At 27.8% G+C, this 25,807-nt stretch overlaps 3 protein-coding genes and 1 long non-coding RNA gene across 10 annotated transcripts; all 4 read right to left on the bottom strand.

The window, feature by feature from the left end:
• Positions 1-1,418: 1,418 nt before the first annotated feature.
• Positions 1,419-18,439, bottom strand: LOC126833002 (insoluble matrix shell protein 4-like). 6 transcript variants are annotated; one of them, XM_050564096.1, is made up of 9 exons: positions 18,329-18,439; positions 18,183-18,211; positions 9,674-9,748; positions 9,261-9,386; positions 3,654-3,935; positions 3,324-3,497; positions 2,889-2,999; positions 2,384-2,440; positions 1,419-1,838 (listed from the first exon to the last, which is right to left on the bottom strand). In XM_050564096.1, the coding sequence occupies exons 1-9, from the start codon at positions 18,379-18,381 to the stop codon at positions 1,579-1,581; spliced, it is 1,167 nt and encodes a 388-aa protein (XP_050420053.1). In that variant the 5' UTR covers positions 18,382-18,439; the 3' UTR covers positions 1,419-1,578. The 6 variants fall into 6 exon arrangements, with proteins under 6 accessions (XP_050420053.1, XP_050420050.1, XP_050420049.1 ...); XM_050564093.1 differs by lacking the exon at positions 18,183-18,211 and adding an exon at positions 9,906-9,934 and having other exon boundaries at positions 18,329-18,432; XM_050564092.1 differs by lacking the exons at positions 18,183-18,211; positions 18,329-18,439 and adding exons at positions 9,906-9,934; positions 10,050-10,163.
• Positions 4,326-5,178, bottom strand: LOC126833013 (uncharacterized). The gene is made up of 3 exons (XR_007684826.1): positions 5,042-5,178; positions 4,901-4,929; positions 4,326-4,398 (listed from the first exon to the last, which is right to left on the bottom strand). It is a non-coding gene; the product is annotated as an uncharacterized LOC126833013 (long non-coding RNA).
• On the bottom strand, positions 11,881-15,570 carry LOC126833000 (uncharacterized). 2 transcript variants are annotated; one of them, XM_050564089.1, is made up of 8 exons: positions 15,428-15,570; positions 15,241-15,272; positions 14,853-15,116; positions 14,654-14,782; positions 14,109-14,171; positions 13,166-13,648; positions 12,494-12,970; positions 11,881-12,185 (listed from the first exon to the last, which is right to left on the bottom strand). In XM_050564089.1, exons 1-8 carry the CDS (start codon positions 15,475-15,477, stop codon positions 12,148-12,150), a joined length of 1,536 nt encoding a protein of 511 aa, XP_050420046.1. In that variant the 5' UTR covers positions 15,478-15,570; the 3' UTR covers positions 11,881-12,147. The 2 variants fall into 2 exon arrangements, with proteins under 2 accessions (XP_050420046.1, XP_050420047.1); XM_050564090.1 differs by lacking the exon at positions 14,109-14,171.
• A 2,535-nt stretch (positions 18,440-20,974) lies between the features above and the next one.
• LOC126833004 (uncharacterized) lies at positions 20,975-23,927 on the bottom strand. The gene is made up of 9 exons (XM_050564101.1): positions 23,805-23,927; positions 23,654-23,682; positions 23,344-23,507; positions 23,179-23,278; positions 23,037-23,114; positions 22,634-22,756; positions 22,052-22,180; positions 21,432-21,518; positions 20,975-21,373 (listed from the first exon to the last, which is right to left on the bottom strand). Exons 1-9 carry the CDS (start codon positions 23,852-23,854, stop codon positions 21,183-21,185), a joined length of 951 nt encoding a protein of 316 aa, XP_050420058.1. The 5' UTR covers positions 23,855-23,927; the 3' UTR covers positions 20,975-21,182.
• Between the last annotated feature and the right edge of the window lie 1,880 nt (positions 23,928-25,807).

Genomic DNA, 25,807 nt, shown 5'->3' with positions numbered 1-25,807 from the left:
ACATTTTTATTGTAATAATACCTAACCCAACTTCACGTTGTATTATTAATAAATATGTATTTAAAATGATATAATATGGTTAAATTGTTATTAAATAATTAAAAAAGAAAATATACCAAAACAGTAAATACCTAACCGTTAAGTGAACAGACCATCCAAGATTTTTTTGAGTATATTATCACTTTTCTATTTCTAAAAACTATTATCATTGCCAACAATTCAAATAACGATTTTACGAATAATACCGATTGCCTTGGTTGATTACCTGCCCACCTTTAGCATCCCTGATATTTTCAAATGTTGCGTTTTTGTTTAACGACATTGAAACCATAAGCAATATTAATACATAACAGCACAATATAAATGTACATGTACATGTTCCAAATGAGACTTTCTTATGGATAATATAAGGAATTGCGGGTCAGAAAACTTTCAGAATGGCAATTAGGTCTCTTTGGTATTTTATCCTTAAAGATTTTTTATTCCTGCATAAGCCTTAGACATATCGCCAGGATTCACATAGCCTTTTAAAAACCCAATATTTGGCATACTGTTTCATACTGAAATTACTCCAATGATATTATCTAATCAGCTACAACTAAGAAGCTTGTAGTAAGTAGTAAGAACGAATATCTAAAAGTTAACCATTTGATTTGGCATTCTAGCAGTAAATAAAAAATACTTAGTTTGTATATACAAGAAAAGATAAGACAATTAATTAAAGAAAGGTATTATAATAATTCGACCCAAAGGTAAAATCAGACTTACCTATATTATTATTGTTATTATACTTGATGTTTGGAATGTCCGACCTGTACGAACACAATCTATTTGTACCTAATATATTATTGAATCTGAATCAATATATAATGCAAAGTGTTTAGAAAAATTACTAAGTTAATAAATAAATTCTAAACTAGTGGCACAGAGTTATTGTGCACTGATGTTTAGCGAAAATAAAGATATTGTCTTTATTTTTTTTTTTTCACAAAAAATTTAATTAGGTATAAAATTAGTCAGGTAATTATTAGCGAAACTACAATTTTATTATAATATGTATATTATTGTCTTAATTTTTAATTATGTTATTTTTAGTTAATAGTTTACACAGTATGTAATAAAAAATCCTGCTATGTACTCTTCGTACTTGTGTTATCATTATAACATATTACTATGTAAAATGTAGAATCTTAAAATAAATATATAACATATAGCTAATTTGACAGCACTGAATATTTTTATAGAAAAATATTTTAAGTAAAACCAGTTGAATTTTATAATATATAATTTTCGATAAGGTTATATTTGATTGATATATTTTACTTAATTGACATTCAATTAAGTATGGTTCAAAACGGTTATATGAATGAGGATAATGAACATGTAATGTGAACAACTAAAAAATAAAAAGGTTAGAAGAAATAATTGTATGACATTTTAATACTATTAAACATTGAAATTATATTATCATCAAAACTAATACAGAATTATAATAATTTGGTTGATTTGTTGTTTTTTACATAATATTATATTTTAGACACTGAATATCTTCTATTGCTCCAAATCCGCCATACATCATCATACTTTTACTGAAAACATTTGATTGCCCGTTTTCAAACCATGTGGACCACCGATCTTCATTCCTTTATTACTCATTTCTTTACCATTGGGAACGTCGTTTTTTATTCCATCATGTCCCATTACTATTTTAGTAATTTCATTTTTTAGTCTATCTGCCACCATTCTTCCTAATGTACATCCTGGGCATTGTTGATTATTATACGCGTTTCCGTATTGATTCGTGTTAACGTTTGGGCCCTGCATTCCCATATAACTTCCTGAAAATTATTCACATTCAATTTAATATGTTATACTGTTTAATATACGCAACGTTGGGAGAAAAACCAATCAATCCAATTCCACATAGAAAGTAATTACCTACGAAATGCATTTAATTGTGTATCCAAATTTGTTTGTACAATGTACAAAATAATATTTAAAACTACTTATTATTTAATAAATTTAAAAAAAATATATATTTTAAATAATAAATCGTCGTTGCCGTGAAAAAATTCCCATGTGCTAAAACCTAATTGTTCACATTGAGACACAAACCCTGTAAAACGATTTATAGTAGGTAATACATAGGTTTTATTTTTTATTTTTCATTTATTCTACAATGGAGATAGCACATTGGAGATTTTATCATATGATAGTTTATTTTTTTCTGTTTCCAGGGATACCAACACCTGAAAATCGTAAAATATGGCACATAGGATGTTTTTTCGCGACAACGACAAAACACAATGAATTGGTAGATTTGTTAGTTGACCTGCATTATGTCTTTTAAAATTGTAAATTATACAATTTTGTATTAATTTACCTGGTGTTGTATAAGTTTGATTCTCGTCTTCGCCATCATCGGAGTCAGAAATTGGTCCTATATTAGGGTTGACAATCATTAAAAATTATAATTAAACTTTTTGACATATCAGCTAGGTATATCATTACTATGTTTTCGAATTGTCTCAAGTCATTAAGTTATTTTATGTAGTAAAAGTTATGTTGTACGAATTTATTTTACTTTCCAACAGTACGCAAAATAGTTTTTTTTTTAACAACAGCATGGAATTTTTTTTTATTTGTGTAGCAGTATCAACGTTTCCGTTCTTGGTATACACAATACACGTGTATTGTAATTCAGGTAATAAGGGCTCAAGGCAACATAATTATAGTACTACTCTACGCTATGTAGAAAACTGATACGATAAAAATATAGGAAATCAAAGCCCTAAAAATGCTACACTAAAGTGAAAAGAAAATGTAGGAAATAATGAATAAATAAACCAAGGGGAAAGCAGTAATAAGTGTATTGAAATTCAACTCACGACCTCCGTTGTTATAATTATTAAATCCAATGTTATTAGAGTTGTAATTCATTCCATTTTTTTGTGTTGGGTAATTTGGTTTTGGTGGCGTCCAAAGCGGTTGAAAGTTACCTAGAAAATGGCTTTTATATTGACAATATTGTTGTACATTTTAATAAAGATAACTATTGTCTTGAATCTTATTGTTTTCCTCTATCTCTAATATAGCTCACCACGATTCTCGAGTAAAAGCTTCACATCGAAGCAAAATATAAATACTGTGCAATTTATTCAAATGTACAACGCACATCCTATTAATACTAAACTCGACTATGTAAAATTATAATTATAATACAATTTTGTTTTAAACAAAAATGAATGAAGAAGTAATTATGATACTACACATGTTTTAATAATAACTACCGATCTTTATTCCTTTATTACTCATTTCTTTACCACTGGGAACGTCGTTTTTTATTCCATCATGTCCCATTACTATTTTAGTAATTTCATTTTTTAATCTATCTGCCACCAATCTTCCTAATGTACATCCTGGGCATTGTTGATTATTATACGTGTTTCCGTATTGATTTGTGTTAACGTTCGGGCCCCGCATTCCCATATAACTTCCTGAAAATTATTCACATTCAATTTATTATGTTATACTGTTTAATATACGCGCAACATTGGGCAAATAACAAATAGAATGTATTATTAAATTTGTTAGCTGACCTGCGCTATATGCCTTTTTAAAATTTGAAATTATACAACTTTGTATTCATTTACCACCTGGTATTGTATAACTATGATTTTCATCTTCATCTTCTTCTTCGTCTTCGTCTTCGTCATCGTCATCATCGTTGTCGTCGACATAGTCGGAGTTAGTTCCTAATTCTATAGTTCCTGTGCCTGCTATACCGTCAAATTCTTTTTTTCTTTCACCGTTGACTGTGAGAATACCTTTACCATATTTAATGACAGTTGCTTGGTTTTCTACATATCCCGGAATTTTTTTGCCGTTGATAAAGAGTTCACCATTTTGAACGTATACAGTTGCACCCTCATATGCTAGTTAAAAAAAAAATTTTTAAATATTTAATTATAAAGTTATCTTATGTAGTATAAAGGTTATGTTGTAAGAACAATTTTATTTTCTAACAGTACGCGAATAATATTTTTTTTTTTTTGACAATTGCATAGTTTTTTTTTTATATGTGTTGCAATATCACTGATACACATATGTATTATAATTCAGGTAAAATTGTTCAGAACAACATTGTCCTAGTAAAACTCTAGAGTTTAACGAAAAACGATACAGTACAAATATAAAAGACAAAAGTATTAGAAAGAAATAATGAACAAATAAACTAAGAGGCGGGCAGCAATAATTATACTCAAATTCAACTTACGGCCATAGGAAACAAAGTTTCCATTGTTATAATTATTAATACCGGTAATGAGTTGTAATTAAATCCATTATTTTGTGGTGGATAATATGGTTTTGGTGGCGCCCAGGACGGTTGATAGTTACCTAAAAAAACGGCTTGTATGTAGACAATATTATTACTATTATAACATTTAATAAAGATAACTATTATCTTAATTCTAAATTGTTTTCCTCATCTCTAATTCAAATACCGTTCAATTTATTCAAAATTAAAGCACCCATACTAATAATATTATTCTAATTGCGTCAAAAACTATAAATCATTATTTTTATAATATAATTTTGTTTTTAAAAAAAAGTTTAGAGAAGTAATGATTATAGTATTCTCGTATTAATGGTTTTAGTAACACAAATTAAAATTTTTTAATGGTGATTATGTTAATTACCACAATAATTATTATTCCTCCCATTTTTAAAAAAACAAAATAATTAATATGCTTATTTTTTTATAAAAGTTTTAAAATAATATTTTTATAATTAATAGTTATATTCTTAGGTGATAGGATATTCTATTTGATAACGAACTTAGACTAAATTATATTACTTACAATAAGTTTTAAAAAAATATATACCAAATAGTTCATACCATTGTTAAATGCACCATAATCTGCTTTTCTAAAAAAAAATTAATATTTTTAATGCGAATTAACCGAATGAAAGTGAGATGTATTTTGATTTTAATCTTTCTATACTTGCTTGGAGTATAGATAATACATGATAGACGTACACGGTGTATGTTGTACTTAGACAAACTGAAAAAAATATATAAAGACTCAACATTCTGTTGGATTTATACTTTAGCGTCAACGGAATAGTCAGTAATTTAGAACTGCATTGAAAAACGCTGTGGTTAAGTTTCTTTATTTATATAAACTCATTATTCTGTATGACAATTATTATTTAAATAATTAATTTCGCAATTCGTGGTACAAGTGTTTATTTGTACAATATAAAAATATTTTACCTTTATTACTTTTTGGTAAATTTTAAACACAGCTGGTTCAATTATGGCTAATCGTTTGTCAATTATACTATTTTATGACATTTCTATTGAGAGATAGTCATTACCATAGCTGTATTTTCATTACACCTGTAGTCTACGTTATGTACACATACAGACATATAGTACTTTTTTAGAGCTAATAGGATTTTTTTCTTTAAAAGGGTCATTTTTTCATTTGGTTATTATTAGTTTATAAAACATTAATTTGAACATATTTTGTTCAAATATTATTGGTTATGTGGCACCAATTTTTTTTGGAACTTTATACCTGATTTTCAGAATTTTTTTTGTTTACATGGTTGTTTTTTTACAGACCAAATTTATTCATGGTATTTTTTTTGTCCGTGTTTAGTTTATATTTTAGTTTTTATTATAAAGATAATTTTATGATTTCAACCGTTTCAAGACAATAAAAAGTACTCGAGTCATATTGGATGGGGGTATTAAGCTTCCATAAATAGTAAAATAGTGAAAAAAACATACAATAAAAAACCAACAAAAAACCAGTAATAAAATAGCGGTTATATCACCGGTTAATACTGTACTTGGTTTATCCTGTGCTAAATAGGGGTTTCTTAAAGAATATCTTGAAAGTAAAATTTATAAATCAAGTAAGTTGGTTTTTATTATAACGTTTTTATGAACTCACAATCTTGTTTGTCGTTCCGGGTGGAATCTTGCAACTCAAATTTCGAGCACTTCCCGAATAGCTATCCGGCTGAAACTTTCAGGGTAGCTCACAATTCGATGACAATGCATTATTAATCCACAAGAGGTTAAAAATTCCATCCCTAAAGGGGTTAAAATGGGGTCGATTTCTTGTCCGTTGTTCCGAGTAGAATCTTGCAATTTAAAAAGATTTATTTCTCATCCGCCAGCAAAAATTATGCGTAGTGCGTTTGGGCGTGAACGGTGCTCAGATATGAACGGTACCAAGATCAAACCCGTGTTCCCATCATTACACTTTTTTGCATTTTCTTACACTTTTATTCAACTTTTATGATAATTTATATAGTAATTACAACTTAATTTCAATTGTATGCTAATTTATACAGTAATAAATCTAAAATTATAAGCTTTTAAATTGATTACTAATTGATTTTTATGATAATCCTTCTGGCCATGCAGCCTTTTCTAATGTATGTCCAAAGACGTAGTAAATCAGTCCAGTCCGATTCCAAAGATGGATTTTATTATATAATATGAAAAAGAACAAAATAACTAAAGTAGATTAAACAATTAATCTAAAAAAATAACGTTTTTATGTGCCTTAAAAAGAATAAAATAACCCTCCGGAGGTCTTGATAACCAAATAGGACAGGTGAAATAGAAAAACGTGGGGCGCATCTTTACTACTTCACACGTCTGCAAATATAATAACATTCTCTTCTCATCAATAAAACTACCTTAACTCATAATTCATGCACAATCATCTTTTCTCTTCTAAATAAAACAATACTTAATGACATGTCATGTAAAATTGAGCACCACATTACTAGGCAAGTAGGTAGTTAACAAAAAAATTGAAACAACCTACATAAAAAACAAACTTTTGAGAGAATAGCAATTAATTCTTTTCAATTTGCAATGAAATTTAACGCAAGTGGCACGGAAATCCATTAAATTTCATTTCCGATAAAAAGTCATACTATCACTTTCTGATCCGTTCGGTTAGAGAGACAGCATTATGAGAGACAACTTAATGCATTACCATGAGAGCTTAGGTTTTAATATCTAAGTAGAAAGATGCGCTCCACGTTTTTCTAGTTCACCTGTCCTATTTGGTTATCAAGACCTCCGGAGGGTTATTTTATACTTTTTAAGGCGCATAAAAACGTTATTTTTTTAGATTAATTTTTTAATCTACTTTAGTTTAAATTTTTTTAGTTAAAATGTGATCATTTCCCTTTAGAGTGCCTAATAATTACAATTAAATAAGAAATCCTAACGATAACTATAAAATAATAATCAATTGTATAATATGTTTAAGTACTTAATGCGATGTAAATAACAATACTAAACATTTAATGTGAACAACAAATCAAAGGAAAGGGGTAGATGAAATAATTTTACATTATTTAAAAACTATTAAATATTAAACTGATATTGTCATCGAAATCAATACAATATAACATTGAAATTAAAAATGATTTTTTTTTTCTATGTAGGTAATATGGCTTAAAGGCGGTAAATATATTACAATACATTCTTACGCTTTGGATCTGCGGCTCGCCAATGTGTTGTTATTGAAGTTTTCATCAGCTATAATTAAAGCCTTGAATGATTATTATGATTATTTGTATTCTTGTTTGTTGTTTAGTTGAGCTCCATTTTTCTAATATAACCACCGCATTGGATTGCCCATTTTCACACCATGTGGACCACCGATTTTAATTCCACCAATACCCATTTCTATACCATTTGGACCGCCTATTTTTATTCCATCAGTTCCCATACTAATATCTCCGTTACTTATTACACCTCTCCACAGTCTTCCTAATGTACATCCTGGGCATTGTTGATCATTATACGTGTTTCCGTATTGATCCTGATTTCCCGTATAGTCTTCTGAAAAATATTAATCTGATAAATATTCTCAATTTTATATGATTTATTTCTTACTATACGCAATGGCCGGCGAGAAAATGACGAATATCCGACAGGACAATAAGCAATTAAATACACCACCTTAGAATGTGTAAAACTCAATATATTTATTCTCAATACTAGTTAAGTTAGGTTGGTAAAATTAAAACTGACCTTTAACATATCATTATATATTAAAGCTCAGTTGCAAGCAATGTTTAATGTGAAATTATTCGTTATTCAAAATCAATTTTAATCGATCAACGAACAATTTCTCTTTTTTTGTCAAAGAAAATGTAAAAATGTAGTAAATCATCATCATTACATATTATGTACATTATATGTAATGTACATAATATGTAATTGTATAATTTAAACATTTTTATATTCAATCCAATTTCACGTAGGAAGTTAATAATAATGAAATGCATTTAAATGCGTATCCAACTCTTTCTGTACAATGTACAAAATAATATTCAAAATTACTTATTATTCATTATTATTAAATTAATTAATTAATATTTTTTTTTTATAGCAAATACAACGTATTACTAGATTTGTTAGTTGTCTTGTATTAAGCCTTTTTAAAATTTGAAATTATTCAACTTTGTATTAAATTACCTGGTGTTGTATAACTTTGATCTGTCCAACTATCTTCGCCATAGTCGTTGCCAGGGTCGGGGTCATAGTCGTAGCCGGAATTGTTACCGTAGTTGTTAACGGAGCTTGTCATCGAATTTGATCCTATATTAATAGTTCCTGTGCCTGCTATTCCGTCGAATTCTTCTTTTCTTTCTCCGTTGACTGTAAGAATACCTCCACCATATTTAACGACAGCTCCTTGGTTTTCTACATATTCCGGAATTTTTTTGCCGTTGATAAAGAGTTCACCATTTTGAACTTCTACAGATGCACCCTGATATGCTAATGAAAAAAAATGTAAACATATTTAAGTGATACAATTATCTTAAATAGTAAAGGTTATGTTGTACGAATTTGTTTTACTTTTCAACAATATGCATAACAGTTGATTTAACAATTGCACAGGGTTTTTTTTTTATATGTGTTACATTATCAAAGTTTTCGTTACTGGTACATACTAGGGAGATAGGAGGCCAAAGTTCTAAAAATGCTAAATTTAAAGTGAAATCAAAATGTTTGTTAATAATAATTAAATAAACTAAGAGTAGAGCAGTAATGGGTATATTCAAATTCAGAACAATATTATCATAGTAAAACTCCAGAGTATAACGAAAAACGATACAATAAAATTATAAAAGACAAAAGTATTAGAAAGAAATAATGAATAAATAAACTAAGAGGCGAGCAGCAATAATTATACTCAAATTCAACTTACGGCCATAGGAAACAAAGTTTCCATTGTTATAATTATTAAATCCGTTGTAATTAGAATTGTAATTAAATCCATTATTTTGTGGTGGATAATATTGTTTTGGTGGCGTCCAGAGCGGCTGAAAGTTACCTAGAAAACGGCTTATATGTAGACAAAATTGTTATAAATTGTTATAAAGATAACTATTGTCTTGGTTCTAAATAGTTTTTTTTCATTTTTAATATAGTTCACCATAGTTCTCGAATCAAAGCTTCAAATTGAAGCAAAAATATAAATAAGTACCATGCAATTTATTCACCCATACAAATTATTTTAATCTTATTGCGTCAAAAACCATGCATAATTATTATTATAATATAATTTTGTTTTTTAAAAAAACAAGTTAAGAGCAGTAATGGTGACATTATATTTATTACCCCAATAATTATTATTATTCCATCCAGTGTTGACAGGTAATGGGGATGGAGGACTCCAGTATGATTGTGGATAGCCTAAAAAAACATAAAAATTACTAAAAAACAAAATAGTTAATATGTTTATTTTTTTGATAAATATTTTTTAATAATTGTCATATTTTTAGATGACATAATATCCTATTTGATGATGAACTTAGACTTAATTTTATTACTTATGTAAAAAAAATAATACCATTGTAAAATGCACCATAATCTGCTTTTCTGAGGAAAAAAAATATTAATATTTTTAAAATGTGTTAACCGAACAAAAGGAAGATGTATTTTGGTTTTAATATTTATATACTTATTTATAATATAAAGAATACTCATGACTTACACGGTGTATGTTGTACTTAGACAAACTGAAAGAAACATGTACAAGTTCAACATTCTGATGGCTTTGTACTTTAGCGTCAACGGACTAATTAGTGAATTAGAACTATATTAAAAACGATGTGATTAAGTTTCTATATATACTTTCGGGATGATATTAATTATGAAAATAATTAAACTCACAACTTGTGGCACAAGTGTTTGTGTGTATTAACTTTTATTTGTATAATAAAGAAATATATTACCTTTATTACTTTTCGGTAAACGTTTAACACAAAAAGGTTTAATTACGTCTAGTCGTTTGCCAATTATACTATTTTTCGGCATTTCTATTGAGTGAAATTCTTTACCAAAACCATATTTATAATATACACATGTTGTCTACGTCATATATATAATATATATATATGCTAATTTATTTTAAATACAAGGATTTCATTTTTCATTTGGTTATTCTTAGTGTATAAAATTGGGTTTGGAAATCTTTTGTCCAAATTCATTATGTAAAACCAATTTTTCGAAACTTTTTACTAAATTTCTAGTAGTATTAATCTAAAATTTATTTTTATATTTAACATAATTATATTTGGTTTCTTTTTAACAAAATTTGGTTTATAGTAATTTTATTGTATTCGACTGACAGGTTTGTATAGCGTTTAATAAACTATCTTTTTGCGATTTAATCTTTGTGAAGCTAAAAAAAAGTGCTCTACTCATATAGAACCCCAGGTTTTTTTGCAATACTTAGAAACTCTATATAATTTTTTTTTAGCTAAAGTGTAAGGTAACGCGAGTGGCTGAAGCTTTAAAACAAATTAAGAAGAGCAACCGAATTATATAAACGTTACTTCTGCCATGGGGATCTATACTAGGTTACTTAAAGATGGGTATGGAATCAAATTTCATACACCCATTCCAAAAAAATGTAATTATAACATACATCAATATATTTTTATAATTATTAATGATTGAGTGGTTATAAAAAAATTGTCAAATTTTGAAGAAATGTCCTAGTTTAGTAGTGTATTTATCAGCAACATAACGGCAGTTTTATATCCGTAGAATTTACTTCCAAAAGTCTGTCAGATTCATTTCTATCAGTTTACTAATTATGAGTCGGTTGATTTTTTGTATGAACTTTTGTTTAAAAACCTTGTTTAAAATAAAGGCTAATTCAAATTTCCGAAGCTTAAAAAAAAAAATGTAAGAATAACAACAGAGTTATATAAAGATTCCTTCTTGTTACTTCTAATTGATTAAAAAAAAAGTTTTGCCGAATTTTGGTTTCAATAAAATGAAAGGCGTTTTTAAATACCTTCAAAATGTTGCTATTATTAGAGCAAAATTAGAATTATGCTTATTTCTATTTTGTGTGTTTATTATTTACTACAACTAAGTTATTTACAAACACTTTGAACATTGATTAATTAAAACAATACATATTTCTTGTATAAATGATATTATGTCCGTATGAATATAACGACATCCATTAATTGTAGTCAATAATGATAGAAATTTTCATTTCTTTATTGATTTAAGATGATTTTTTCTATGGACGATTAAAGTAGAGTTTATGACTTAATACTGTGTTACGACAAGTTTAAAGTTAAATATTTTTCAAGTTATTAATTTTATGATAAAGTTCGATAAATGAAACGCGTTCGATGAATGTTCAATCGAATGCTTTTTATGTATGTAAATAATTTATGCATAACTTGCTGAACGCAAATTTAAATATTAAAATAATATATTTAAGATTATAAATGATGATGCCAGACGGTTAATGTTAACAACGAAAACATTTATAAAGGAAAGATGAAATAATTACACGACAGTTTATACTGTTAAAAATTTCATATCATTACATTTTAATTAAAATTTTATACGATATAATATATTATTTTTTTAAGTGCATTACATTAAATTTTGTTGTGTACATAAGCCTAATGAATTAAAGATATAATATATTTAATTCGTAACGGCGACTCGTTGAATTTTTGTTATTAAATCTGTCCTCCGTTATTGAATTCTTGAATGAGAATATGTTTATATATTATATGTATTTTTTTTATGACTTTTTCCATTGCAGATGTTTATTCGAATCATTTTTGGTATTTCTTGGTATTTTTTCTTAATTTTTCTAGAAAAAAAAATATTGAAACGATAATCAACTAACCATTGTGCCACAATTAGTCATTATTATTTTCTTAAACAGATTTGTTCTGGTATTTTTATTTCACGTACCTAGTATATTAATAATATATGTAAATTATAAAATAATGTAATAATATCGTTTTTTATATAATTATTATCAGCCGAACAACGCACAGAAGATTATTTAAAAAAAAAATAAAACATTTTATACTACTTGATATTTAATATTGTTAAGTACCCTATGATTTGTTTTTTTTTTATACCTTAAAATAATACATATTTGTTTTTATTTACTTTTTAAGTGTGCGTTATATTTTTTCACCCAATCATTATTTTCTTCTTCGTCGCTATCTTCTTTTTCATCGGAATCTGTACTCGAATTTTCTCCCCAAACAATACGTCCTTTTCCTTTAATTCCGTTGAATTCTTCTATTTTTTCCTCGTCGACCTTCAGCACACCTTTATCATATTTGATTACTTGTCCTTGGTTTGCTTTAACTCCAGGAACTTTTTTGCCGTTGATCGAGAGTGTATCGTCTTTAAATTGTACGTTAACGCCCGGATTTTTGGACACGACTCCTGGAATCTTTTTTTTGTTGACGGTCACACTATCATCACTAAAGTTTACGGTAATACCCTGTTTTGCTGTTGGTATTTTTGGAACCTTCTTGCCGTTGATCACTAGGCCGTCGTCATTAAAAACTATACTTGCACTCGACTGATCTATCTTTTTTTTGTTTGTCTTACGTTTATTCTTTTGGGATAGTTTGTCTAGACAAAAAAAAAAAACATATAAAGACCTTAATTATTACACTTTTATCAACCGAGTAATGCACAAAATATTATTTTTAATGAAAATATTTAAAAAAATATAATTTAAATTAGGTACTTGATAGACGGTATTGTTAAGTGCCTTATGATTTGTTTTTTTATACCTTAATATTATACATATTTGTTTTGACTTACTTATTTTTGACTCGTATCGAATTAACCAAGGATATTTTTTCTCAATGTCATCCTCATCAGACTCGTCATCATTATCAGAATCTTCAACAGAATCTGAACTCGAATTTTCTCCCCAAACAATACGTCCTTTTCCTTTTATTCCGGTGAATTCTTCTATTTTTTCCTCGTCGACCTTCAGCACACCTTTATCATATTTGATTACTTGTCCTTGGTTTGCGTTAACTCCAGGAACTTTTTTGCCGTTGATCGAGAGTGTATCGTCTTTAAATTGTACGCTAACACCCGAATTTTTGGATTTAACTCCTGGAATCTTTTTTTTGTTGACGGTGACACTATCATCCCTTAAGTTTACGGTAATACCCTGTTTTGCTGTTGATTTTATTGGAACCTTCTTGCCGTTGATCACTAGGTCGTCGTTATTTAAAACTATCTTGTTTTCGGTTTTGTTTGTTTTATGTTTATTCTTTTTTAACGGTTTCTTGTCTAGAAAAAAAAACGTATAAAGACCTTAACATCAAAAATAACACCAAACATATATTTTAAATGTACACAGGGTTATCGGTCCAACTAGGACTCAAAAGTAAAATGTCAATTTGTATACATACAAATTAATTTTCAAGAGCTGTCACAATGTTTGTTCACAGAGTAAACACACTAGTGTGAAATCCACTACATATAATTAATTTTTCACAATCTCTAAAAACACATTTGAGGTGGTTCTGTTAAACTTAAGTTAAAATAATGGCTTTTTTTCGTCGTTCAATCAAACCCTACACTTTAGACCACCACATTTAAATTACATATTTTGTCACACGTCGAAAAGACATAATATTATAAATTGGTATATAGTATAAATCAGAAAGATATTTTGTGGGCAAATCTTCATCGTGTTATTTTGTATATTAAATATAAAATGTTTTGGATGATATTTAAAAATATTTACTCCAATTATTCCACCCATTTGACGGCATCGGATACGGCGGTCTCCAGTATGATTGTGGATGCACTACGAATGAATATGTAAAAGTTAGGGTAGTATTAACATGGAAAATATATATTAGTGTCTATCGTCACATACGGCTGAAGTGAATACTTTTTATACTTTTAAGTAGCTGAAGAACATTGAAGAGTGAATTAATGAAACGTTGATCTTGTGGATATAGTAGAGAATGGGGACCGACAATTCATTTGTAAATGCATTTAAAAAAATTGTTTAAAACTTAACCGGTCACGCTAAACCGTCCAGACTCGACTGTTTAAAGTCTAATGTCGTTTAACGTTCCGGTATCGCATAAGTAGTGTTCACTTCAAGAACCCGACAAGATTATGAAGAAATAAAATCGGTAATAGGAAAGACAACGGGGACGGAAGTGCGGTAGACGAATAGTTTTCAAAAGAAACGGTTTGTGAGTGTAAAATCTGGGTAAACGATCCCAAATGTTTACGGTTGACGGTAATAGAGAAAAATAATTACAAAATTCTACTCACCGTTATTGCCATAGCCGTTGTACATATGATTAAAGCGATTATATCCGTCGCGTGGAGAGTTGAAGCGTTGGTATCCTGGCCTATTGTCGTAGTTGGACGGAAATGGCGAACCGTATGGTTGTGGATATCCTACAACATCAATATGGAAATTATTCGAATGGACAAAAAAAAAAAATTGTACCCAATAGGCTCCACATACTTGTATTGCTGTTGTATCCATATCCATACGTGTTTCCGTGTTGGCTGTCTGGCGTTTTACGCCAGTCGTATTTATTTGTCTGTGGTGCATTTTGAAAATGTCCATTTATGCCGTTGCGGTTGTGAAGAATCTCGTCAATGCATCTTTCGTTTTCGTCGCTATCTTCATTCGAGTCACTTTCATCACTTTCATCGCTTTCATCGCTTATACCTCTTCCCGTCGTTTTGGGCTTTTGGAGGTCTCTCGGAACGACTGGTTTAACATCTAAAATGTTAACAAATAATATTTATGTTTAATTAAAAAAAATACGACTTCGATAAAGACTCGCACGGTGTTTAAACTAATAATCATAAGATGGTGTCAATATTTTCAACTAATAATTTATTACCGTTTTTCAGTACACTTTGGGGAGCTGCGTTTCTGGAAAAGGACGATTTTTCGATTTAAAAAAAAAAAAAAATTAAAGTTTCATAACAGTTAATTAATGAAAAATATTTTTAATCTATACGATGACGACTGTATACGTTAAACTAGTGTATATTAACGTTTTAATACAGATATTTTGATATACTCACGCCGTGTGTGTTGCCAAACAGACTAAACAAAAAATATAAAAGCTCAACATTGTGTTAGCTTTAATTTACAGTACCAGTGGTTTACAGTGTATAAGTGTTAACGGATTAAAAGTATTACGGTTGCTGTACTGATGAAAGCTATGATCTATTTATATATAAAAAATAATAATTGAAAATGCACAATTTTCAAAACAATTATACTTTTTAATTACACCCATAATTACATTTGCAGCTTATGTCACAAGTGTTTTTATGCGTTATTGCTTTGTACAAATATTGAAATAACGTTTATTACTGATTTATAACAACAAACGGTTTAATTACACCATTGTTTGTGACTAATAATTTTAGAATTTCTATGGTATGTACTGTTAGTGAAAATCTTTATTACAACCAAATTTTTACAAATTTTTAGGTTGAGGCTCAATTCGGTGTCTCTCAATTTATATAGTTTATATATTAGTATATTTCATAGTTTGATTATACAGTTTAAAGAAATATAGAATATTGAAAATGTTTTCAATTTTATATTTTTTATTAATATTTTGCTGAATTAAATTATTTAGAAAAATATTATTAATTCTTAAGCTTTTAATTTGTTCAATTATATTGGTGTCTAAGTACCTACATTTTTTTTTCAAAGCGAAATTTCAATCCTGGCATTACAATGATTTGTTATATTTATATTATACATATATTTAGGTAAAATACACAACTTAAAATGCTTCAAAATAGTGACTCGTTATTCCATTGTTATTAAAATTTCCAATTGATTTCTGAATTGCGGTAGTTGTTGTCTATTCCTTTGTTGACCACCTTTTTTTTTAATTAGAATTTTGTACATTGTTAGCTGAATTAAACGAATTATCCTTGTTAGATGAATTTGCATTTTCAAATACATCTACTTTTTTTCCATCGACCATGTATCCATCCACTTCGTTATAGTTTGCATGAGACCCTTGAAATTGTTTGCCATGTATCACGAATCCATCATCATTAATAGCTATACCTGAACCTGTCGACGAATCATCCGATCAAAAATACAATTAATCAAAACAATAGAGAATCCATACTTCCAATGTCCGATGGATTTTTTTTGCCGATGCCCACCTTTCTGCCATCATCATATTGAGCTACATTAATGCCTGTCAACAAATCAACTGGATAAACAAATAATATCTTACAACATTTTAATAAACTACATTTTTGATCAGTAATCCGACAGTTAAGATTTTATTGTACGATTTATTACACTTTCCAACAGTATGTCTATTTTTAGTTTATAACTCTGCAACTTTTCTTTTTGATCAAGCAGTTTGTCAAAAGAGTTTTTAATTGTACATTCAAGTCAAAATAATAAAATGGTGTTCAAAGCAAAGTGATCTAGATAACATTGTCATACTCCTGGATAGAACAAATAGTTACCCAAAAGAGATTTGGAGACGGAAACAATAAAATGATATAAAAAAAATACGAGATAATAAATAAATAAATTTGGAAACTAGGATGGCTGTGTATAGAAACGGAATAAATGGAAAACCCACAGACAGATAGTTCAGAGTCTAAAACTCTGGTTAACTATCCCAAATTATTATGTTTAGCATTAAGAATGAAAATTAGTATTAAAGATAACAAAATTCGACTCGGTGCCACCGGCATAGCAATTCTGAACTTCTAACAGATGCACCCTGACATGCTAATTAAAAAAAATGTAAACATATTCAAGTGATAAAATTATCTCACATAGTAAAAGTTATGTTGTACGAATTTGTTTTACTTCTCAACAGTACGCACAATGGGTTTTTAACGATTTCATAGGGTTTTTTTTTTTTTACAATATGTGTTACATTATCTAAGTTTTCGTTACTGGTACACGCGTGTGTTGTAATTTAGGTAAGAATGGTTCAAGGCAACATAATCTTAGTAATACTCAAGAGTATAAATGGAAAACGGTACAATAAGGAGATAGGAGACGAAAGTTCTAAAAATGCTACATTTAAAGTAAAAATCAAAATGTTAATAATAATTAAATAAACCAAGACTAGAGCAGTAATAGGTATATTCAAATTTAACTCACGGCCACAGGAAGCACAGTATCCGTTGTTATAATTATCAAACAACGGATAATAAAATCCGTTGTAATTAGAGTTGTAATTAAATCCATTATTTTGTGGTGGATAATATTGTTTTGGTGGCGTCGTGAACGGCTGAAAGTTACCTAGAAAACGGCTTATATGTAGACAAAGTTGTAATCAATTGTAATAAAGATAACTATTATCTTGATTTTTAATAGTTCTCATTTCTAATATAGTTCACTATAGTTCTCGACTCAAAGCTTCAAATTGAAGCAAAAATATAAATAAGTACCATGCAATTTATTCACCCGTACAAATTATTTTCATCTTATTGCGTCAAAAACCATGCATAATTATTATTATAATATAATTTTGTTTTTTAAAAAGACAAGTTAAGAGCAGTAATGGTGAACAATAGTGACGCTAACACATTGAAACTACAACTCTTAATGGTTATATTATATTTATTACCCCAATAATAATTATTATTCCATCCAGTGTTGACAGGTAATGGGGATGGAGGACTCCAGTATGATTGTGGATAGCCTAAAAAAACATTAAAAAAACAAAATAATTAATATGTTTATATTTTTGATAAATATTTTTAAAATAGGATAAAATATCGTATTTGATAATGAACTCAGACTTAATTTTATTACTTATGTAAAAAAAAATAATACCATTGTTAAATGCACCATAATCTGCTTTTCTGAAGAAGAAAAAAATTAATATATATTTAAAATGTGTTAACCGAACAAAAGGAAGATGTATTTTGGTTTTAATATTTATATACTTATTTGTAGTATAAAGAATACTCATGACTTACACGGTGTATGTTGTACTTAGACAAACTGAAAGAAACATGTACAAGTTCAACATTCTGATGGCTTTATACTTTAGCGTCAACGGACTAATTAGTGAATTAGAACTATATTAAAAACGATGTGATTAAGTTTCTATATATACTTTCGGGATGATATTAATTATGAAAATAATTAAACTCACAACTTGTGGCACAAGTGTTTGTGTGTATTAACTTTTATTTGTATAATAAAGAAATATATTACCTTTATTACTTTTCGGTATACGTTGAACACAAAAAGGTTTAATTAGGTCTAGTCGTTTGCCAATTATACTATTTTTCGGCATTTTTATTGAGTGGAATTCTTTACCAAAACCATATTTATAATACACATGTTGTCTACGTCATAAATATATACTAATTTGTTTTAAATACAAGGATTTAATTTTTCATTTGGTTATTCTTAGTGTATAAAATTGGGTTTAGAAATCTTTTGTCCAAATTCATTATGTAAAACCAATTTTCCGAAACATTTTACTAAATTTTTAGTAGTATTAATCTAACATTATTTTTATGTTTAACATATTTTACAAAATTTGGTTTATAGTAATTTTATTGTCTTTGACTGACAGGTTTGTATAGTGTTTAATAAATTATCTTTTTTGCTGTTTAATCTTTGTGAACCTAATAAAAAGTGCTCTACTTAGATAGTACCCCAGGTTTATAGACGTTTTTATATTTATATTTATTTCATTTTGTTCGGTGAAATAGCGAAAAAAAAAAGAAAAGTTTTGCATATATTTTATTATGTATTTTAAGTGAAATGATAAAATGCGTTCGTATCTAATTTCTGTAAAATATTTATTTCATGTGTTTGAAAGAACAGTAAATAAGATTTAAAGTATTGGCGTGGATATATTTTGTTAAATATATTAAAAGAAGTATGGGCACGATGTGTTGCTCTACTTAAATCTTAAGTTAGACAATTATTATAGAAAATTTAACTTATTAAATTGAGCTCACTAACTTACCACTTAAAAGTATTATGGAACATTTTTTACGGTTAATTATATTGGTTAAATTATAATTCATTAATTAAAAATTAGTAGGTATTGAGAATTTTTGAATAACCAAAAAAAAAAACATTATGTTTATTTAACATTTTGAAATATCTTCACATTGTTGCCATAAATCATAAGGGAAGATGGGGTAGAATCGATGATTACGGGGCGAATTTAAATAATGCTAATCAAATTGTTTTCACTGCGATGAAAATATCGAGAAAAAAAATGTAATAACCACAATGTTTAATGTATTGTGTTTTGCTATCAGCGGATTCTGACTGATAATGTGATAAACAGCCTTCAATATCCAAATTTATAATAGCAGTTAATTCACTTTTCGGGTTTTTTTATTATAAAAAAAAGCTTAAACTACAGATTTTTTTTACACGTGTTATAGATTAAAAATTTCGCCTTAAAAAAAATGTATTTCCTGATTTTGGGAGTGAAGGAGTTGACTAATAAAGGTGCTACACGAGTAAATCGGTCCACAGGAATAAAAGTTATTGTGTCTGCGGACACAGACATAATAAAGTATAAAACCAACAGCTTCATGCTATCGTATCGAGCCAAAAATAGTTTTATACAAAATAAATAAAGTTTATTTATTGTACATATTTTAATAAGATACATCTGTCCCATTTAGTTTCAAATGTACCCAATAGATGGAGTAGATTTAACTAAAAACAGATAGAAACATGTCTAATTATTGTTTTATAAAAAGTTCGACTATATGCGACTGTTGAGGGTTGGAAAACCGGCTAGTTTTTTTGGAGGTTTTTCCAGTTTCGGGGGGGGGGGGGGAGGATTTGACTTTTCTACTTTTGACACACCAAAGTACCATCTGTGTACGATCTCGGATCTTAAAATGGCGCTACATGATCAAATCGGTCGAAAGGAAAAAGTATTATCTGGTCTACACATACAAAAAAGGTATATTTAAAAATTGATAGATTGTAAATTACTTGATTGGTGAGGTTGAGAATAGTGTTTTAATGTGTACAAACTTTTAAACTACAGGTTGGAACTCTCAAAATGGAAATTTGCCTTAAAAAAAAAAATATGAAAAATAATATTATAATTTTCATTCAAATTTTCCCCATATGTAGATTTTTTTTGTTGTTTATTTGCTAATGATAAAGTTTTCACATACACTTTTGGTGTATGTATTCTACTTATTTATAATTCAGTATCATATATTTTATTTTGATTTATACATCATATTGATGTATAAATCAAAACAAATGTTGTCAGGTTTTCTAAATAGTGCCATTGATCGATTCGATTGCACTGATAATTGCAATTTTAGAATATTTTTATATTGATTTAGAGGGAGTTTATGTCAGAAGCCACAATTGTCTAACCAAATGAATTATTCTGTACATTGTATTTTATAGAGCTGTAATTTGTTTAAGAATATGATCATTTTTCACTTATAAGTAAATAGTAATAATTAATAAGTACTAACTATTATAACAACCAGAGTTATAATATTTACCAAAGGTGATTTATTACTTTGAAACGGGCTTTTAAACCTTTTTAAGTTATGATACTAGACTTTGAATGTCAAAAAAGTAACGATGAGTAATTAATGAGTTTTTATTATATTTGAAAATGGAACATTATAATTATATTTTCGTCGTAATTCATTTGAAATAATATATTCTTATGTTGCATTATACTGATTTGTTATAATACATGTATGTAGGTAAAATACACAACGTAAAATGCTTCAAAATAGTGACTCGTTATTCCATTGTTATTAAAATTTCCAATTGATTTTTGAATTGCGGTGGTTTTGGTCTATTCCACCTTTTTTATTTAGTATTTTGTATATTGTTTGCTGGATTAAACGAATTATCCTTGTTAGATGAATTTGCATTTTCAAATACATCTACTTTTTTTCCATCGACCATGTATCCATCCACATCATTATAGTTTACAGATGATCCTTGAAATGTTTTGCCATGTATCATTACTACACCATTTTTAATAGCTATACCTGAACCTGTCGACAAATCATCCGATCAAAAATATAATAAATCTAAACAATAGAGAATCTATACTTCCAATGTCCGATGGATTTTTTTTGCCGATGCCCACCACTCTGCCATCATCATATAGAGCTACATTGATGCCTGTCGACAAATCAACTGGATAAACAAATAATATCTTACAACATTTTAATAAACTATAATATTGTTGATTAGTAATCCAACAATCTAACAGATAATTACCCAAAAAAGATCTGAAAACGGAACCCATAAAACTATACAAAAAAAAAACGAGACAATAAATAAATAAATTTGGAAACTAGGATGGCTGTGGATAGAAAGAGAGACAGATGGAAAACCCACAAACAGATACTTAAGATTCTAAAACTCTGGTAAATTATCCCAAATTATTATAAAAATTCGACTCGGTACCATCGGCATAGCAATTATGATTTATATTCACTAATCTTTTGTATGTAATTCAATTTTTATATTATTACTGCGATAGTGGCTATGGTATTGGCGGAGTCCAAATAGGTTAAGAGTTATTTATAATATGCTTTTAAATATGTTAACCGTTTTGTTTTTACAAAAACAACAATAATCAATTTTCTAAATGTTTTTTTATTTTTAATTAATCTCACTATGATTCTCACATTGAAGCTAAAAAAAATTGGTTTTGTTTTAATTACCTGATTTTTTCCCGTTATCGTTAATATGAGCTGCATTTAATGGATTTCCTAGTGAATCTAGTGGAATTTTTTTGCCATCAACCGTAAGTCCGTCATTATTAAATGTTATTTTTGGATTAAACAAAAAACCTGAAAAAAATATAACAAAATATTTGTGATATATTATGATCTTGTACAATTTATTTTATTTTTCAACTGTTTTTTTTAAATCAGGTAGCCTGCCAAAAAATCTTAAGCAGTGCAGATAATGACAAAATAGAGAAATAGGAGAGGAATATCCTAAAAGTCCTATATTTTATTACTAACAAAAAGAATGGCAGCGTTAAGAGTAACAAAATTCAACACGCGGCTATTAAAATAGCCAAAGTAAAAAGAGTTTAAGGTAACATTGTCATACTCTATCATAGAATGAATAAGAGCAAAATAGAGGAACAAGAAATAAAAATCCTTATTCCCTCAATTAAAGAAAAAAAATAATTATGTAAATAATAAATAATTATAGATGAATAGTAGGGATAAGAATAACAAAATTTAATCGTAGATCCATAACAAAGCTAAAAAAATATTTTTGTTTTTAATTACCAGATGTTTTCCTACTACCATCAATATCAGCTGCATTTAATGGCTTTCTTACTACATTTATTGGAATTTTTTTGCCGTTAAATGTGAGTCCAAAAGTTATGTTTGGATTCAACGAAGAACCATCTGTAAACAAAAATATCGAACCCTAATATTTTGACATATTATGACCTTGTACAATGCATTTTACGTTTTAACATGTTTTTATCGAGCCGCTAATAAAAAAATCTTAAATAGTACGGATACTGACAAAATTGAGGTATAGGAGACGGAATTCCTATAATTCCCTTACTTTAAGGGAAAAGATTATTATAATTTTTAATGTAGAAAAACAATATTGTGTTTCGTTTAATTTTTTTTCGTCACAAACAAATCCTACTCTCCTAACTACGGTTGTATCTATTACCCCAGTAGTTATTGCTGTCGCTACTGCTAGAAGATGGTGATGGTGGAGACGATGTTGACCCGTATAATGGCGAATTCCCTACAATAACAAAAAAAAAAATGATTTAAACAGACAAAGCAAAATTATAACAATCTTCACATACTCCTATTGGCGTTGAGGTTGTTCCTACGACTGTTTCGGCGTTTTCGTATGGTGTTACTGTTGGACGCTCTATTGTTTTGTTGTGGAACAGTTTGAAAATTCTGAAAACGTAGATAATGTAGATCTTCTCATCGTTCTCGTCGTATTTTTCACATAAGTCACTTACACCTGTCGCCGAATTATCATACCGCTTCACGGTCGTTCCCAAAGCTCTGGCTGTAGTCTGCATGTTTCCAAGGTCGTTATTCATTTTTAAATCGCCAACTACGTCGTTCTTACCAGCCACGTTTTTGGTATTTTGAATCCCACTCGGCCTGACTGGCTTAGCGTCTGAAGTGTTAAAAAATTACTTTTAAATTTAAAGGGAAAAAAAAACAATAATATTCCATTTTCCATAATATAGTCTTAGGTAGAACATCTTTTTAATGTACTAGTTTTTGACTGAACCTAAATATTCTTTCGCGTTTAACTATTACCATTTCCGAGTACAGTATGTTCTGCGTTGCTGAAAATAAAACAAAACTATTTATAGCAATTTATTTTTACCACAGAAACCATGCAAAAATTAAAACTATTGTCAATTGTAATATTCTACCTATTTAATAATATGTTGTTTAGTATACTCACGCCGCATACGTCGCTAGATAAATTGAAAAAAATATAAAAAACCTCAACATCTTGTTAGTTTTTTTAGTGTAATCGAATTAACAGTAGTCGAGAACCTTATTGGAGAACGCTGTGATTATATTTCCATATATATGCACAATGTTTAGAATAATTAGTTTGCAAATAGTTTAATTCACAAATTACGGTACAAGTGTTTTTTATTAATTGATGTTTTGTTTAAATTAGTATTTTATTTTATTTTCGAAAACACAAAAGGTTTAATTATTACTTCTCACCGTTAGTAATATTCTATAATGTATCAAAACCATATTTCTGTTATTAGGCGTATTGTATATTTTTTTCATACCCAACAGACTTTCAAAAAAAAAATCGGTCGTGTTTTGAGTTGATTTTTTTTAGTGTACAATGTAATATTATGTTGACGAAAAACATGCTAGGCACTCTTTATAATTATGTACTTATGTACTATACTGTTTGGAGTACTTTTGAAATTTGGTTTTTCTGATAGAAAATTTAAAATAGGGTCCCAGAAAATAAATTTTAATTTTAAGTCATTTGTAATATCTCATTTAAGTTTAGGACGTTTTAGCGATTTTTAACTGAATAATTGTAAAAAAAACCCATCAAAGAGGACTAAATAAAATTTGTTTTGAATAAATGCTTTTAACAATGCATTTTATAAAAGGGTAATTTCTTTGAGAATGTGATCAATTTTTATTTTTTACTTACTAGTAATAATTAGACAATAGATATATTAACCAGAGTTATTGCTGCTCGATGATTATTAATTACTTTAAAGTTCGCTGTATGTTTAGAAGTAACATCTATAAACTTGTTATTAGAATATTAAATTTTAAATAAATAAAAGAAAGACAATAAATGTATAAATTTTAGAACTAATTGAAATTTTGATGTCATAATTATATTTTCGTCTTTTTTTTGTTTAATTATTGCAGTTTTATTTTGTATTACTTTGGTTTGTTATTATGCGTATAAATAAAAAAAATTAAGATATAATATTTCTTTCTACCTCAAAACTTCAAATTGTTATGGTGTTATTTTAAAAACCACCAATTAATTATTGAATTACTGTTGTTTTCACCTTGATTACCTACTATATCTCGTGTAATCTCTCAGTATCTTCTAACAGCTTGTTTTGCCATTACATTTTCAGATCCAACATTTTGTTTTCTATCAATGTAATTTTACAATTTTTAAATAAATCGACCTTACGTCGATTTAATATAATTATTTTATCTGATATAATACTAAATATTAACAATTATGAAATGAGGTAGATATGAATTTCATTCATAAATTACTTAGTTTCTAAGTGTTATGTAAATTTCAGGTTAAAAAACAGTTTTAGTTAAGAACTAAAACTAAATTAATGTCATGATAAAAATTGCTTACATTTTAAGAACCTAAACACCTGAATAAATGTTTTATAACATATTTTAAAGTTCTATATTTCCTTTAAATAAAAAAAAATAGTTTTATATAAATAAATAAATATTATTGTACATATTTAAATATCTTAATAAAGTCTGTCCTCTTTAGATTCAAAAAATACTCATAGTATAGGTAGATTTATATAAAAATAACGATTTATCTAAAAATGATAAATTATATAGTTATTGACTGGTTAGTTTAGGAATGGTGTTATAATGTGCACAAACTTTACACTTCAGATCAAAACTCTCAAAATTAAAATTTGCCATATAATAAAATGATGAAAAATAATATTAATTTCACTCAAATCCCTATACATTGATTTTTGTTTTTTTATTTTACTACTAAGTTTTTACATATACTTTTGGTGTTATGCAGTGTTTTTTTTATTAATATTATTATGCATTCTATTTATTTATTCATGAATATCATAAATTTAGTTTTGATTTATACATCGAAATCCAAACAAATACTGTTTTATTTTGCATATCGAGCTGTGATTTTTTTTTTAAACACGATCATTTTTTTCTTATAAATAAATAATAAGAATA

Source organism: Adelges cooleyi, unplaced genomic scaffold, assembly GCF_023614345.1.
Source record: "Adelges cooleyi isolate 19-005CV unplaced genomic scaffold, UGA_ACOO_1.1 ACOO_flye_CR_arks_rails_tigmint_CR_PRNA_168, whole genome shotgun sequence".
Classification (NCBI taxonomy): Eukaryota; Metazoa; Arthropoda; class Insecta; order Hemiptera; family Adelgidae; genus Adelges; species Adelges cooleyi.
Note: the sequence above shows the minus strand (reverse complement) of the source record. Positions and strands in the feature narration are given on the sequence as shown.

Coding starts and splice junctions, on each gene's coding strand:
- LOC126833000 (XM_050564089.1), bottom strand. CDS start 15,477: ATGTTGAGCTTTTATATTTTTTGTTTAGTCTGTTTGGCAACACACACG. Junction 15,117..15,240: donor CCAAAGTGTACTGAAAAACG/GTAATAAATTAT, acceptor TTAACATTTTAG/ATGTTAAACCAGTCGTTCCG. Junction 13,649..14,108: donor AAATGGGTGGAATAATTGGA/GTAAATATTTTT, acceptor TTTTTTTTCTAG/ACAAGAAACCGTTAAAAAAG.
- LOC126833002 (XM_050564096.1), bottom strand. CDS start 18,381: ATGTTGAACTTGTACATGTTTCTTTCAGTTTGTCTAAGTACAACATAC. Junction 9,749..18,182: donor TTATGGTGCATTTAACAATG/GTATTATTTTTT, acceptor ATGTTTTTTTAG/GCTATCCACAATCATACTGG. Junction 3,498..3,653: donor TAGTTATACAATACCAGGTG/GTAAATGAATAC, acceptor AATAATTTTCAG/GAAGTTATATGGGAATGCGG.
- LOC126833004 (XM_050564101.1), bottom strand. CDS start 23,854: ATGTTGAGGTTTTTTATATTTTTTTCAATTTATCTAGCGACGTATGCG. Junction 21,519..22,051: donor CGATAACGGGAAAAAATCAG/GTAATTAAAACA, acceptor TTGTTTATCCAG/TTGATTTGTCGACAGGCATC. Junction 21,374..21,431: donor AAATCCATCGGACATTGGAA/GTATAGATTCTC, acceptor ATTTGTCGACAG/GTTCAGGTATAGCTATTAAA.